Genomic DNA, 13,616 nt, shown 5'->3' with positions numbered 1-13,616 from the left:
TTACACATGGGATAAACAAATGTAGTCAATAACACAATAGAAAAATGCATATACAGTGTGTGCAAATGTAGTAAGATTAGAGAGGTAAGGCAATAAATAGGCCAGAGTGGCAAAATAATTACAATTTAGCAATTAAACACTGAAGTGATCGATGTGCAGAAGATGATTGTGCACATAGAGATACTGGAGTGCAAAGGAGAAAAACAAGAACAATATCGGTATAAGGAGTTGGGTGGGCTATTTACAGATGGGCTGTGTACAGGTGCAATGATCAGTAAGCCGCTCTGACAGCTGATGTTTAAAGTTAGTGAGGGAGATATAAGTGTCCAGCTTCAGTGATTTTTGCAATTCATTCCAGTCATTGGCAGCAAAGAACTGGAAGGATAGGCGGACAAACGAGGAGTTGCTTTGGGGATGACCAGTGAAATATGCCTTATTTCCCGCATGCTACGGGTGGGTGCGGCTATGATGACCAGTGAGCTGAGATAAGGCGGGGCTTTATCTAGCAAAGACTTATAGATGACCTGGAGCCATTGGGTTTGACAATTACTATGGATTGATGGCCAGCCAACGAGAACATACAGGTTGCAGTGGTGGATTGTATATGGGGCTTTGGTGACAAAACGGATGGCACTGTGATAGACTGCATCCAATTTGCTGAGTAGAGTGTTGGAGGCTATTTTGAAAATGACATCGCCGAAGTCAAGGATCGGTAGGATATTCCATTTTACGAGGGTATGTTTGGCAGCATGAGTGAAGGATGCTTTGTTGTGAAATGGGAAGCTGATTGGGAAGATTTAATGGGAAGATGGGAAGATTTAATTTTGGATTGGAGATGATTAATGTAAGTCTGGAAGGAGAGTTTACAGTCGAACCAGACACATAGAATATGTGGACAACTACAAATAGAACCTGCCAGAATAGCGATGATGGACGGGCGGGCGGGTGCGGGCAGCGATCTGTTGAAGAGCATGTATTTAGTTTTACTTGTATTTAAGAGCAGTTGGAGGTCACAGAAGGAGTGTTGTATGGAGTGGTGTATGGCATGGAAGCTTGTCTGGAGGTTTGTTAACACAGTGTCAAAAGAAGGGTCACAGGTACACAAAATGATGTCATCTGCATAGAGGTGGATCAGAGGTGAATCAGAGAATCACCAGCAGCAAGAGCAACATCATTGATGTGTACAGAGAAAAGAGTCTTGAGAATTGAGAATTGAACGGACAACAGGCCCTCTGATTTGACCCACTGAACTTTATCTGAGAAGTCGTTGGTGAACCAGGTGAGGCAGTCATTTGAGAAACCAAGTTTGTTGAGTCTGCCGATAAGAATGAGTTGATTGACAGAGTCGAAAGCTTTGGCCAGGTTGATGAAGACGGCTGCACAGTCTTTTATCGATGGTGGTTATGATATCGTTTAGGACCTTGAGCGTGGCTGATGTGCACCCATGACCAGCTCGAAAACCAGATTGCATATGATGGTGAAGGCGAAATGAGGGAGGCTTGGGCAAGTTGCTGTGGGGGGTGCAGAGCTGTTGACCGTGGTAGGGGTAGCCAGGTAGAAAGTATGGTCAGTCGTAGAAAAATGGTTATTGTAATTCTTGATTATCGTAGATTTATCAGTGGTGACAGGGTTTCCTAGCCTCAGTTCAGTGGGCAGCTGGGTGGAGGTGCTCTTATTCTCCATGTACTTTACAGTGTACCAGAACGTTTTTGAGTTTGTGCTACAGGATGAGAATTTCTGCTTGAAAAAGCTAGCCCTTGCTTTCCTAACTGCCTGTGTATATTGGTTCCTAACTTCCCTGCAAAGTGTCATATTGGGGGGAAATTCGATGCTAATGCAGTACGCCACAGGATGTTTTTGTGCTGGTCAAGGCAGTTAAGTCTGGACTGAACCAAGGGAATCTGTTCTTAGTTCAACATTTTTTGAATGGGGCATGCTTTTTTAAGATGGTGAGTAAAGCACTTTTAAAGAATAACCAGGCATCCTCTACTGACGGAATGAGGTCAATATGCACCCAGGATACCCGGGCCAGGTCGATTAGATAGGCCTGCTCGATGAAGAGTTTTAGGGAGCGTTTGACAGTGATGAGGGATGGTTGTTTGACCACGGCCGCAGGCAATGAGGCAGTGATCACTGAGATCCTGGTTGAGGACAGAAAAGGTGTATTTAAAGGGCAGGTTGGTCAGGATGAGATCTATGAGGGTGCCCGTGTTCACTGATTTAGGGTTTTACCTGGTAGGTTCCTTGATAATTTGTGTGAGATTGAGGGCATCTAGCTTAAATTGTCAGCTGGCCGGGCTGTTAAGCATATCTATAACAAGCGGCAACATTGAGAGACTTATTTCTGCAAAGGTGGATTTTTAAAAGTAGAAGCTCAAACTGTTTGGGCACAGACCTGGATAGCATGACAGAACTCTGTAGTCTAACTCTGCAGTATATTGCAACTCCACCCCCTTTGGCAGTTCTATCTTGGTGTAAAATGTTGTAGTTGGGGATGGAAATGTCAGAGTTTTTTTTTGATCTTCTGATGTTAACATGCATGAAACCAAAGAGTGGTGCTGGGAACTACAGGGTCTGAGTTAACCTCTACATCACCAGAGGAACAGAGGAGGAGTAGGATAAGGGTACGGATAAAGGCTATAAGAACTGGTTGTCTACTGCATTGGGGACAGAGAAAAAAAGGAGCAGATTTCTGGGCATGGTAGAATCGATTCAGGGCATAATGTACAGACAATGGTATGGTAGGATGTGAGTACAGTGGAGATAAACATAGGCGTTTCGAGAGAGGTTTCGTCTCTGGAGGCACCAGTTAAGCCAGCTGAGGTCTCTGCATGTATGTGGGGTGGGACAAAAGAGCTATCTAAGTCATTATGAGCAGGACTGAGGGCTCTACATTGAAATAGAACAATAAGAACTAGCCAAGACAGCAGTAGACAAGGCATATTGACATTAGAGAGAGACATAAAGCAATCACAGGTGTTGATCAGGAGAGCCAAGACAACAACGGGTGATGAATGGGAAGAGCGGGTCAGTTAGGTACATACAGGACCTGATTTCGAGGCTGAGGCTGACAGGTAAACAAAATGAGGTACCGTGTTATTGAAACAGTCCTGGGTTAGAATAAGACAATAATCACTAACCAAAACAGCTATAGACAAGAGATATTTACATAAGGGAGAGGCATGTGTAGCCGAGTGATCATAGGGTCCAATGAGTAGCACTAGATGAGTCAGGGAGCCAATTCAGTAGCCGCTGCTACGCTAGGCGAGCTGGAGACAAAGCGATTCAGACAGCTGGCAGGCCGGGGCTAGCAGATGGGCATCAGGCGATGTCGCAACGGAAGAGCTGGTTAAACCACCTCGGACGGTTTCGTCGGCAAACCTGTCGAAATGGATCCCCGGGGCTCCATATCGGCAGTAAAAGGGTCCAGGCCAATTGGCAAAAGAGGTATTGTAGAATAATTCATCATCATCATTCAATGCTCTTTCTCATGCATTTCAAAGTTGATGGTACAACAAAAATACGGAAAAAAAACCTTTGTTTATTTCTTTGTATTATCTAATGTGTCATATTCTCCTACATTCCTTTCACATTTCCATAAACTACAAAGTGTTTCCTTTCAATTGGTATCAAGGATATGCATATCCTTACTTCAGGGCCTGAGCTACCGGCAGTTGGATTTGAGTTAGTCGTTTTTGGCAAAAAAATAGAAAAAAAGGGTCGGATCCTGAAGTGGCTCGGATAGGAGAAAACTCACAATGGATCAACAACATTGTAGTTACCACAGAGTAATAACCTAAATGACAGAGTGAAAAAAAGGAAGCCTGTACAGGAAGAAAACATCCCAAAACATGCATCATGTTTGCAATAAGGCACTAAAGTAAAACTGCAAGAAATGTGGCAAAGAAATTAACTTCATGTCCTGAATACAAAGCATTATGTTTTGGGCACATCCAACACATCACTGAGTAACACTCTTCAAATTATCAAAAACATTGTGGTGGCTTCATCATGATATGGGTATGCTTGTCATCAGCAAAGACTAGGAAGTTTTGGGGGGGAAAAGAAACAAAATATAGCTCAGCACAGGGAAAATCCTAGAGGAAAACCTGTTTGTCTGCTTTCCAACAGACTCTGAAAGACACATTCATCTTCCTGCAGTTATTTACAGTTGAAGTCGGAAGTCTACATAAACCTTCGCCAAATATATTTAAACTCAGTTTTTCACTATTCCTGACATTTAATCCTAGTAAAAAAGCCCTGTCTTAGGTCAGATAGGATCACCACTCTATTTTAAGAATGTGAAATGTCAGAATAATAGTAGAGAGAATTAGTTATTTAAGCTTTTATTTATTTCATCACATTCCCAGTAGGTCAGAAGTTGACATACACTCAATTAGTATTTGGTAGCATTGCCTTTAAATTGTTTAACTTGGGTCAAACATTTTGGGTAGCCTTCCACAAGGTTCCCACAATAAGTTGGGTGAATTTTGGCCCATTCTTTCTGACAGAGCTGGTGAAACTTGGGTCAGGTTTGTATGCTGAGCGGCCGAGCAGCTTTTCAGGTTATGTCGATATAGGACTCGTTTTACTGTGGATATAGATACTGTTGTACCCGTTTCCTCCAGCATCTTCACAGGGTCCTTTGCGGTTGTTCTGGGATTGATTTGCACTTTTCACACCAAAGTACGTTCATTTCTAGGAGACAGAACGCATCTCCTTCCTGAGCGGTTTGACGGCTGCGTGGTCCCACTATGTTTATACTTGCATACTATTGTTTGTACAGATGAACGTGATACCTTCAGGCATTTGGAAATTTCTCCCAAAGATGAACCAGACTTGTGGATGTCTCCAATTGTCCAATTGTCTTGGCTGATTTCTTTTGATTTTCCTATGATGTCAAACAAAGAGGCACTGAGTTTGAAGGTAGACCTTGAAATAAATCCACAGGTACCCTTCCAATTGACTCAAATGATGTCAATTAGCCTATCAGAAGCTTCTAAAGCCATGACATCATGGAATCTGGAATTTTCAAAGCTGTTTAAAGGCACAGTCAACTTAGTTTGATTTCTAATCCACTGGACTTGTGATACAGTGAATTATAAGTGAAATAATCCTTCGGTAAACAATTGTTGGAAAAATCACTTGTGTCATGCACAAAGTAGATGTCCTAACCGACTTGCCAAAACTAACATGAACTTTGTGGAGTGGTTGAAAAACAAGTTTTAATGACTCCAACCTAAGTGTATGTAAACTTCCGACTTCAACTGTAAATGAGATAATTACAACCAGGAATACGCCTTTCCGAAGTGGATCCTTTGTTCGGACCTCCACCCTGGACATGGAATCTTATCCCAGAGGCCGACCCAAAACAATGCGGTCGCTGCAGGAGAAGCAGACGGAGCGGCCTACTGGTCAAACTTAGAAGGCCAGCACACAATCCACCACTTCCGAGCATATTACGCGCCAATGTCCAAACTCTAGAGAACAAGGTGGATGAAATTAGGGCACAAGTTGCCTTCCAGAGAGACATCAGAGATTGTAACATTATCTGTTTCACAGAAACATGGGATATGCTGGACCATTGCTACTCTAACTTCCGTGATGCATACAAAGCCCTCCCCCACCCTCCCTTCGGCAAATCTGAACATGACTCCATTTTGTTGCTCCCAGCCTATAGACAAAAACTAAAACAGGAAACGCACGTGCTCAGGTCCATCCAACGCTGGTCTAACCAATAGGATTCAAGATTGCTTCGATCACGTGGACTGGGATATGTTCCGGATATTCTCAGACAACAACATTGACGTATACGCTAACTCGGTGAGCGAGTTTATTTGCAAGTGCATCGGTGATGTTGTACCCACTGTGACTATTAAAACCTCCCCTAACCAGAAACCGTGGATTGATGGCAGCATTAGCGCAAAACTGGAAATGCGAACCACCGCTTTTAAATTATGGCAAGGCAACTGGAAACATGACCAAATACAAACAGTGTAGCTATTCCCTCCGCAAAGCAATTAAACAAGTAAAGCGTCAGTTTGGAGACAAAGTAGAGTCACTATTCAATGGCTCAAACACGAGATGTATGTGGCAGGATCTACAGTCAATCACTGATTACAAAAAGAAAACCTGTCCCATCGCGGACATCAACGTCTCGCTCTCAGACAAATTAAACAACTTATTTGCTCGCTTTGAGGATAATACAGTGCCACTGACAAGGCCCGCTCCCAAAGCCTGTGGGCTCTCCTTCACCGTGGCCAATGTGAGTAAAACATTTAAATGTTTTAACCCTCGCAAGGCTGCCGGCTAAGATGGCAGCCCTAGCCGCTTCCTCAGAGCATGCACAGACCAGCTGGCTGGTGTGTTTACGGACATATTCAATCAATCCCTATCCCAGTCAGCTGTGCCCACATGCTTCAAGATGGCTACCATTGTACCTGTTTGCAAGAAACTTAAGGTAACTGAACTAAATGACTATCGCCCCGTAGCACTCACTTCTGTCATCATGAAGTGCTTTGAGAGACTAGTCAAGGATCATATCACCTCCACCCTTCCTGATAAGCTAGACCCACTCCAATTTGCTTACTGCCCTAATAGGTCCACAGACGATGCAATCGCTATCACACTGCACACTGGCCTTTCCCATCTGGACAAGCGGAATACCTATGTAAGAACGCTGTTCATTGACTACAGCTCAGCATTTAACACCATAGTACCCTCCAAACTTGTCATTAAGCTTGAGACCCTGTGTCTTGTCCCCGCCTTGTGTAACTGGGTCCTGGACTTTCTGATGGTGGTGGTGAGGGTAGGAAACAACATCTCCATCCCGCTGATCCTCAACACTGGGGCCCCACAAGGGTGCGTTCTCAGCTCCCCCTGTAGTCTCTGTTCACCCATGACTGCGTGGCCATGCAGGCCTCCATCTCAATCATCAAGTTTGCAGACGACATTACAGTAGTAGGCTTGATTACCAACAACGACAAGACAGCCTACAGGGAAGAGGTAAGGGCCCTTGGAGTGTGGTGTCAGGAAAATAAACTCTCACTCAACGTCTACAAAACAAAGGAGATGATCGTGCACCCATCCAAATCGACGGGACAGCTGTGGAGAAGGTGGAAAGTTTTAAGTTCCTTGGCTTTCACATAACGGACAAACTGAAATGGTCCACCCACACAGACAGCGTGGTGAAGAAGGCGCAAAAGTGCCTCTTCCACCTCAGGAGGCTGAAGAAATTTGGCTTGTCACCTAAAACCCTCATAAACTTCTACAGATGGACAATTGAAAGCATCCTGTCGGGCTGTCGGGCTCCGGCCACAACCTTAAGGCTCTCCAGAGGGTGGTGCAGTCTGCACAACGCATCACCGGGGGCAAACTACCTGCCCTCCAGGACACCTACACCACCCGATGTCACAGGAAGGCCAAAAAGAACCTAAAGAACAACATCCACCCAAAATACTGCCTGTTCACCCCGCTATCATCCAGAAGGCGAGGTCAGCACAGGTGCATCAAAGCTGGGACCAAGAGTCAAAAAAACAGCTTCTATCTCAAGGCCAGACTGTTAAACAGCTCTCACTAACATACAGTGGCTGCTGCCAACATATTGACTTATTTCATAGTTTTGATGTCTTCACTATTATTCTACAATGTAGAAAATAGCAAAAATAGAGAAAAACCTTTGAATGAGCAGCTGTGCCCAAACTTTTGACTGGCACTGTATGTAATAAATAAGTAAAGAACCACAGGTATTAAGTAGAACGTGTGATGTAGTGATGAATAGTAAATTAGTGGGATTGGCGTCATTTGGTGGCAACTATAAACAATTGCATAATAAGACCTAATATAAATTGATATACTCGTGACTCGACTTGTGACTCAGACTTGTGACAGCCACCACTAACATTGAGTGGCTGCTGCCAACATATTGACTCAACTTCAGCCAATTTAATACGTTTAATAAATTTATTTAATAAAGGTATCACTAGTCACTTTAAATAATGGCACTTTAATAATGTCTACATATCCTACATTACTCATCTCATATGTATATACTGTATTCTACACCATCTACTGCATCTTGCCTGTGCCACATGGCCATCGCTCATCCATATATTTATATGTACATATTCTTAATCCTTCCTTTACACTTGTGTGTATAAGGTAATTGTTGTGAAATTGTTAGATTACTTGTTAGATATTACTGCATGGTCAGAACTAGAAGCACAAGCATTTCACTACATTCACATTAACATCTGCTGACCATGTGTATGTGACGAATAAAATGTGATTTGTTTTGATTTGAAGTCACCTTGTCTGAGAGAGAATTACACGGTTATCAAACCATCGTGCCAGAGTAAGCCTACAGGAAACACAGCCCTTATTTGAAGTGTATCTCAAATCCTCTACGGGAGAAATGAATGGTGGAAAAAGGATTGGAACCATTTCCGTGTTTGACCACTAGGTTTAATGTGTAGGATGACTCACACTGTGGTACTCTATTGAATGTTGATATTCCCGAAAGGCCAGTCTCTTTGGCAATGACAAGGAGTGGCAAGGAGTGGAACATTAGCTAAAGAGACTGGTACTTAGCCTATGTACTCCCTGCATAGTAGTTGAAAACAAACAAGGTGACCACTTTTCATGAATAATTGTAACGGCTGTCATTGGTGGAGAAGGTGAGGACCAATGTGCAGCTTGGTAAGTGTTCATGATTTTTAATATAATCAAAACTGAACACTAAACAAAAAGAATAACTAGGAAGAACGAACAAACGAAACAGTCCTGTCTAGTGAAAACACAAAACAGAAAACAAACATCCACAAAACACAGGTGGGAAAAGGCTACCTAAGTATGATTCTCAATCAGAGACAACTAACGACACCTGCCTCTGATTGAGAACCATACCAGGCCAAACTCAAAAAACCAACATAGAAAAACCAACATAGACTGTCCACCCAACCCACGCCCTGACCATACTAAAACAAAAGACAAAACAAAGGAACTAAGGTCAGAACGTGACAATAATGGTGACGTCACAGTACAGAATGGATCCACATCCACTGACTCTGTGTTGCCTATAGTTTCCTCTACTCAATCTGCTAAATCTTTCTCTACAACAATCTCTGAATCACGAGACAAGCAGTACTTCCTATAAATATGTTTGGGGCTGTTATGGTCCTGAGTGGTTGTCTTGACAGGATTCAGAGTTGTCTCATCAGAACTATCTGAAAAATATTAATTCAAGTGTCTAGACTTTGGTAAATTTTTTAGATTTTTTTTATAAACCAGTCTGAAGAATGAGGGACCAGCGCATCTGACCCAACATTTGGGAAACACTACTTTACAGGAACAGTACTCATATATGTATCTAGATGCTAAATGGAAGATGTACTATTTCTGATTTAGTTGAAGGTGACATCACCACCATCTTCTGTGCCCTTTAATATCTAGTTCAGGAGGAGAAAAACATCCTCTTTTAAATAACTCTTCATCATCAGACACATACAGTAGAGAGCAGGGTGCTTGTTCACTCATCACTGATATCAGGAGTTTACTTTAATGCCATTAAAGTTTAGCACTGGCGTGGGATGTCAGAGTTACATAGACAAGCAGGGATTCATATGGGAACAGAGAAGTGTGAAATGCACCACAGCAAATGTGAAGATCAAAACATAAGTTAGACTGCGTATACACATAATGTATATGCTTTGTGTTGACCAAGGTCATACATCTGACATTGACCCCATGCTGTACCACTCATACAATCTACAATACAACTGAGAAGGGAAATAGTATTAAATACAATACCAACAGAAGATGGGGAGGTGGTTGACATGGCTGGTCTTGTAGTAGAGGCTGTACTTCCTGGATAGTAGTTGAAAAAAGAGTGACCACTTGTCATTGGTGAATACTGGTGACATCACAGTACAGAATGGATCCACAACTCACTCTGTTGCCTGTAGAGTTCTCTACTCAATCTGTTACATCTTTCTCTACTCCAATCTCTAGAGCACTAGACAAGCAGTACTTCCTATTAATACGTTTGGGCCTGTTTTTACATGACCAGTCTTATACTGTTGTGGAGTACTGCTGGTTTTCTTGATGGGAATTAGAGAAGTTACACCAGAACTGTCTGAAAAACATATATTCAAGTGACCTTCTGGACCCAGCCTCAAACTCTGACACAGCAAGGAAAACACAGTACCCAATTCTATGTATCCAGAGGACAGATAAAAGATTTACTATATCTGCACACATCATACAGATGGGAGAATTTTACCTGGGAGAGTAGAGATGACATCATCGCTATCGGTGGTCTTTTCTTCAATATCTAATTCAGTAGGAGATGAACATCCTCTTTTAGTTTATTAAATAACCCATCATCATCATCATCATCATCAGACAGCAGTAGGATTCAAATCAAATTCATCATCAATCACTAATATCACTAATACCAGGAGAAAGGATCAGGTTTGATATTCAACTTTAATATCATCACAGATCTTGTGAACTTATTCAGATTATAGGAACATAACAAGAACACATACCTGAGAATGTGGAGGTGAAGTCAATGGAGATCTTCACGTTTCCCTTTTCAGTCAGTGTGCACGTCCACTTCCTGTTGTTGTCCTCCTTCTGGAGTGTCACAGTCAGAGTGACGTCACAGGAAGAATCCTGTGCGTCCTGGGCTTTAGTACCTGTTTTAGGGACCCAGCTGAGACTAAATCCAGACTGGCATGTTCCATGTTGCTAAATCACTGCTGTGGTAGAGGAGACTGAGAAAGAGAAAAAGGTATACAGTATTTGTTGGTTGTTTTCACATACATTTACATTTACATTTAAGTCATTTAGCAGACGCTCTTATCCAGAGCGACGTGATTATTAACACCACACTTATACACAGTGACATTTACACTCTGATTTAAACAGTAATACTCACTAGTTAGAACAGACAGATGAACAGGAGCATCACCTCCATGTTTTGGTCCAGTCTCTGTAAGGTATTGTTGACAGGTGTAGAATCCAACATCCTCAGCTCTGACATCACTAACATGTAGAGAACAGTTAGACCCTAAACTCAGTCTCTCTGCTCTCTCTGTCTGGTCAACTTTGATCTTCCCCAATGTGACTGCTTCAATAGTACCAGTAGATCCATCTCTGTAATAGATCCATGTAGTAGAGGAGCAGTCTGGATGAACCACATTGTTACACGGCAGACTGACATCATCTCCCACTCTGGAGAACATAGAGAGAGTTTCTCCACTGACACCTGGAAGGAGTATGACATCAGATAATTATTAACTGGTAATACAGATGACATTATATTTCATAGATTTTCTTATTGATATTCTTCAGTGTGAATAATAGTGTAATATACTGTCTATTATACAATAGTGAAGATAAGAGTAAACAGATACACAACAGAAATGTCATCATAATGTTAGTAAAATGTAAACTGAACTAGTTTGGCCGTGTGAAATAAATGTGTTCTATGATCTCTAATGACATATTCTTACTCTCTCCTCTGTCTTACCTGTTAGCAGGTACAAAACGGTCACAAGCAATCCCAAAAATGATTGAGGGATGTCAGCCATTATCCTCTCTCTCTCTCTCTGGCCTGTCTCTGTGTCTATCTCTCTCTCTGTCTCTGTGTCTCTCTCCGCTCTGTTTCTGTCTCTTTTCTCTTTCAGAGTGTCTCAGCGCTATGAGTTTCTCACCATACAGCAGCATCTCTATTCATCACTATAGCATCACTTCCTCAATGTGGTCATGGTTTTAGTCTAGTTTCTGACACCTTGGTGAGAATCCTCCAGCTCACCAGCAGTTGAAGGATGTCATGACTGTCCTGATCAGGTCAGGTTACAGGAGACCACAACCCTACAGATTACCTGTCAAACCCAACAGAGGAGGAGGGATCTAGGGGTCTAAAGATGTGGTTTTTTTATGGCCCCACACTCCCCTGGTAAATCTCAGGCCACAGACAAATTCCTTTGTCTTGTTGCTATGGAGAACCAGCCTCAGGACATTAAACATGAACTAAAGGGACTTTGGAACAATGGTTTTCTTCAGCCACAATGGTGGTCATGACGATAGATGGAATATGAAAATGTATGTCATTTTTGTTCTGTTATTAAAGGTTAATAGATGACGTTATTACGAAAACATTGTAATGTGAAGGGTTTTCCTAGTATATGTCTGATGTTTATACATTGTACGTTGTATGGAAAATATCCAAATCAAAGAGAATGTTTTGGGGAAGAGTAAATGTTAAGGTAGTCTAAAATTGGATTTGAGTCAAATCTGGACCTTGCCTCATTAACTTGGTACGCCCAGAGATTTGCCCTAAAGGCGGCTACGCCCACTTCTGACCCAAGGGCATAAAACCTGTGAGTATAGAATTTACAGGAGGACTAAGAGACCCCAGCTGCAGCAGGGCCTGAGAAAGACAACAAACCCAGAACGCAATGCAAGTTTGAGGACAAAGAAATATGTTTCTACCCAAGCTACGGATGAGTAGCTGTGTCTAAGTGGGTGAATTCAAGTCGAAACACCTAGCCTCCATCTCCCATCGAATCGTGGTATCTAAAGGGTTTCATTCCTATGCTGTGAGCTCTGAGCTACAGAGCTGTCTGTCCTCAGAAGACCCCTTCCAGAGAAAAGAGTGAGGGTACAGACTCCTAAGCCAAAAAGGACACTGACACCGGGAGGACGAGCAGGGAGGTGCGCAGGAGTGTGTCATCGAAGTGTGTCATCGAACAGCGGAACGGTCCGCGCAGAGAATCCTCGAAGATCATCCCCTCGTAATTACATCATTATATTCTGACCCATAAGAGCGGCAGTTTGGGGCAAGGCTAGGGTTAGAATAGCATAGCTGACAAATTCACCCGAATATATATTTCTCTTGTGTACTTTATTTTTTCTCTCTCTTTTGAAATTCGACGTTCAGAACGAGATTGTTAGAGGCAACTGGTTCCTTAGCAGCTGTTGTAAAATCAATATTCTGATACTCTTTGAGTTGATTTGGGAAATAGAAACTGAATAAAAAAATAGTTTTCCCATGGTGCCCCAGGTTAATGAGTTAATAATTGCTTTATTCAGTTAATCACGTAATTTGAAACTTGTAATCATTCTATGAGCAACAGTCGTCACATTAACTAATACAACGTCACGACACGGCCTTCTTCACATATATAAGAGTCTGTATTAGTGATGCAGGGATTTGGCATTAATGTGGTCATATTCAAGTGGTGGTCGGTGCCGTTTAATTGGATGATTCATTCATATTCCAGTCACCCAGCTCAGTGTAACATTGATAAGTTTAGGATACTACATGATACTAGAATGAATACACCCCTGATCACAGGCAAATACAGGCAGGTCACATTCATCGTAGCCATAAACAAACAGCATGATCACTTTGCTTGTTAATTCCTTCTCACATCTACACTCTCCTCCTCTCACCTTTACCCTTCGCTTGTGGGATCCAGTACAAAACACCTCATCTGTCTGTGACCAGACGACAAAACACTTCCAAGCCAAACCTTCATATCGTAACCGCTGACAATTTGTCAGTTCATGCTGCAAGAGCTCTGATAGGTTGGCGGACATCTTTCGGA

The 13,616-nt window shown here is 42.4% G+C and overlaps 1 protein-coding gene across 1 annotated transcript; it reads right to left on the bottom strand.

Moving 5' to 3' along the window:
* Positions 1-9,807: 9,807 nt before the first annotated feature.
* LOC124028680 lies at positions 9,808-11,667 on the bottom strand (the record flags this gene model as incomplete). Its single annotated transcript, XM_046340682.1, has 5 exons — positions 11,534-11,667; positions 10,914-11,269; positions 10,548-10,731; positions 10,280-10,330; positions 9,808-9,864 (listed from the first exon to the last, which is right to left on the bottom strand). Coding segments are annotated over exons 1-5 (709 nt in total), but the record flags the coding sequence as incomplete, so codon positions are not given.
* Between the last annotated feature and the right edge of the window lie 1,949 nt (positions 11,668-13,616).

Source organism: Oncorhynchus gorbuscha, unplaced genomic scaffold (assembly GCF_021184085.1).
Source record: "Oncorhynchus gorbuscha isolate QuinsamMale2020 ecotype Even-year unplaced genomic scaffold, OgorEven_v1.0 Un_scaffold_4662, whole genome shotgun sequence".
In the NCBI taxonomy this organism is placed as follows: domain Eukaryota; kingdom Metazoa; phylum Chordata; class Actinopteri; order Salmoniformes; family Salmonidae; genus Oncorhynchus; species Oncorhynchus gorbuscha.
Note: the sequence above shows the minus strand (reverse complement) of the source record. Positions and strands in the feature narration are given on the sequence as shown.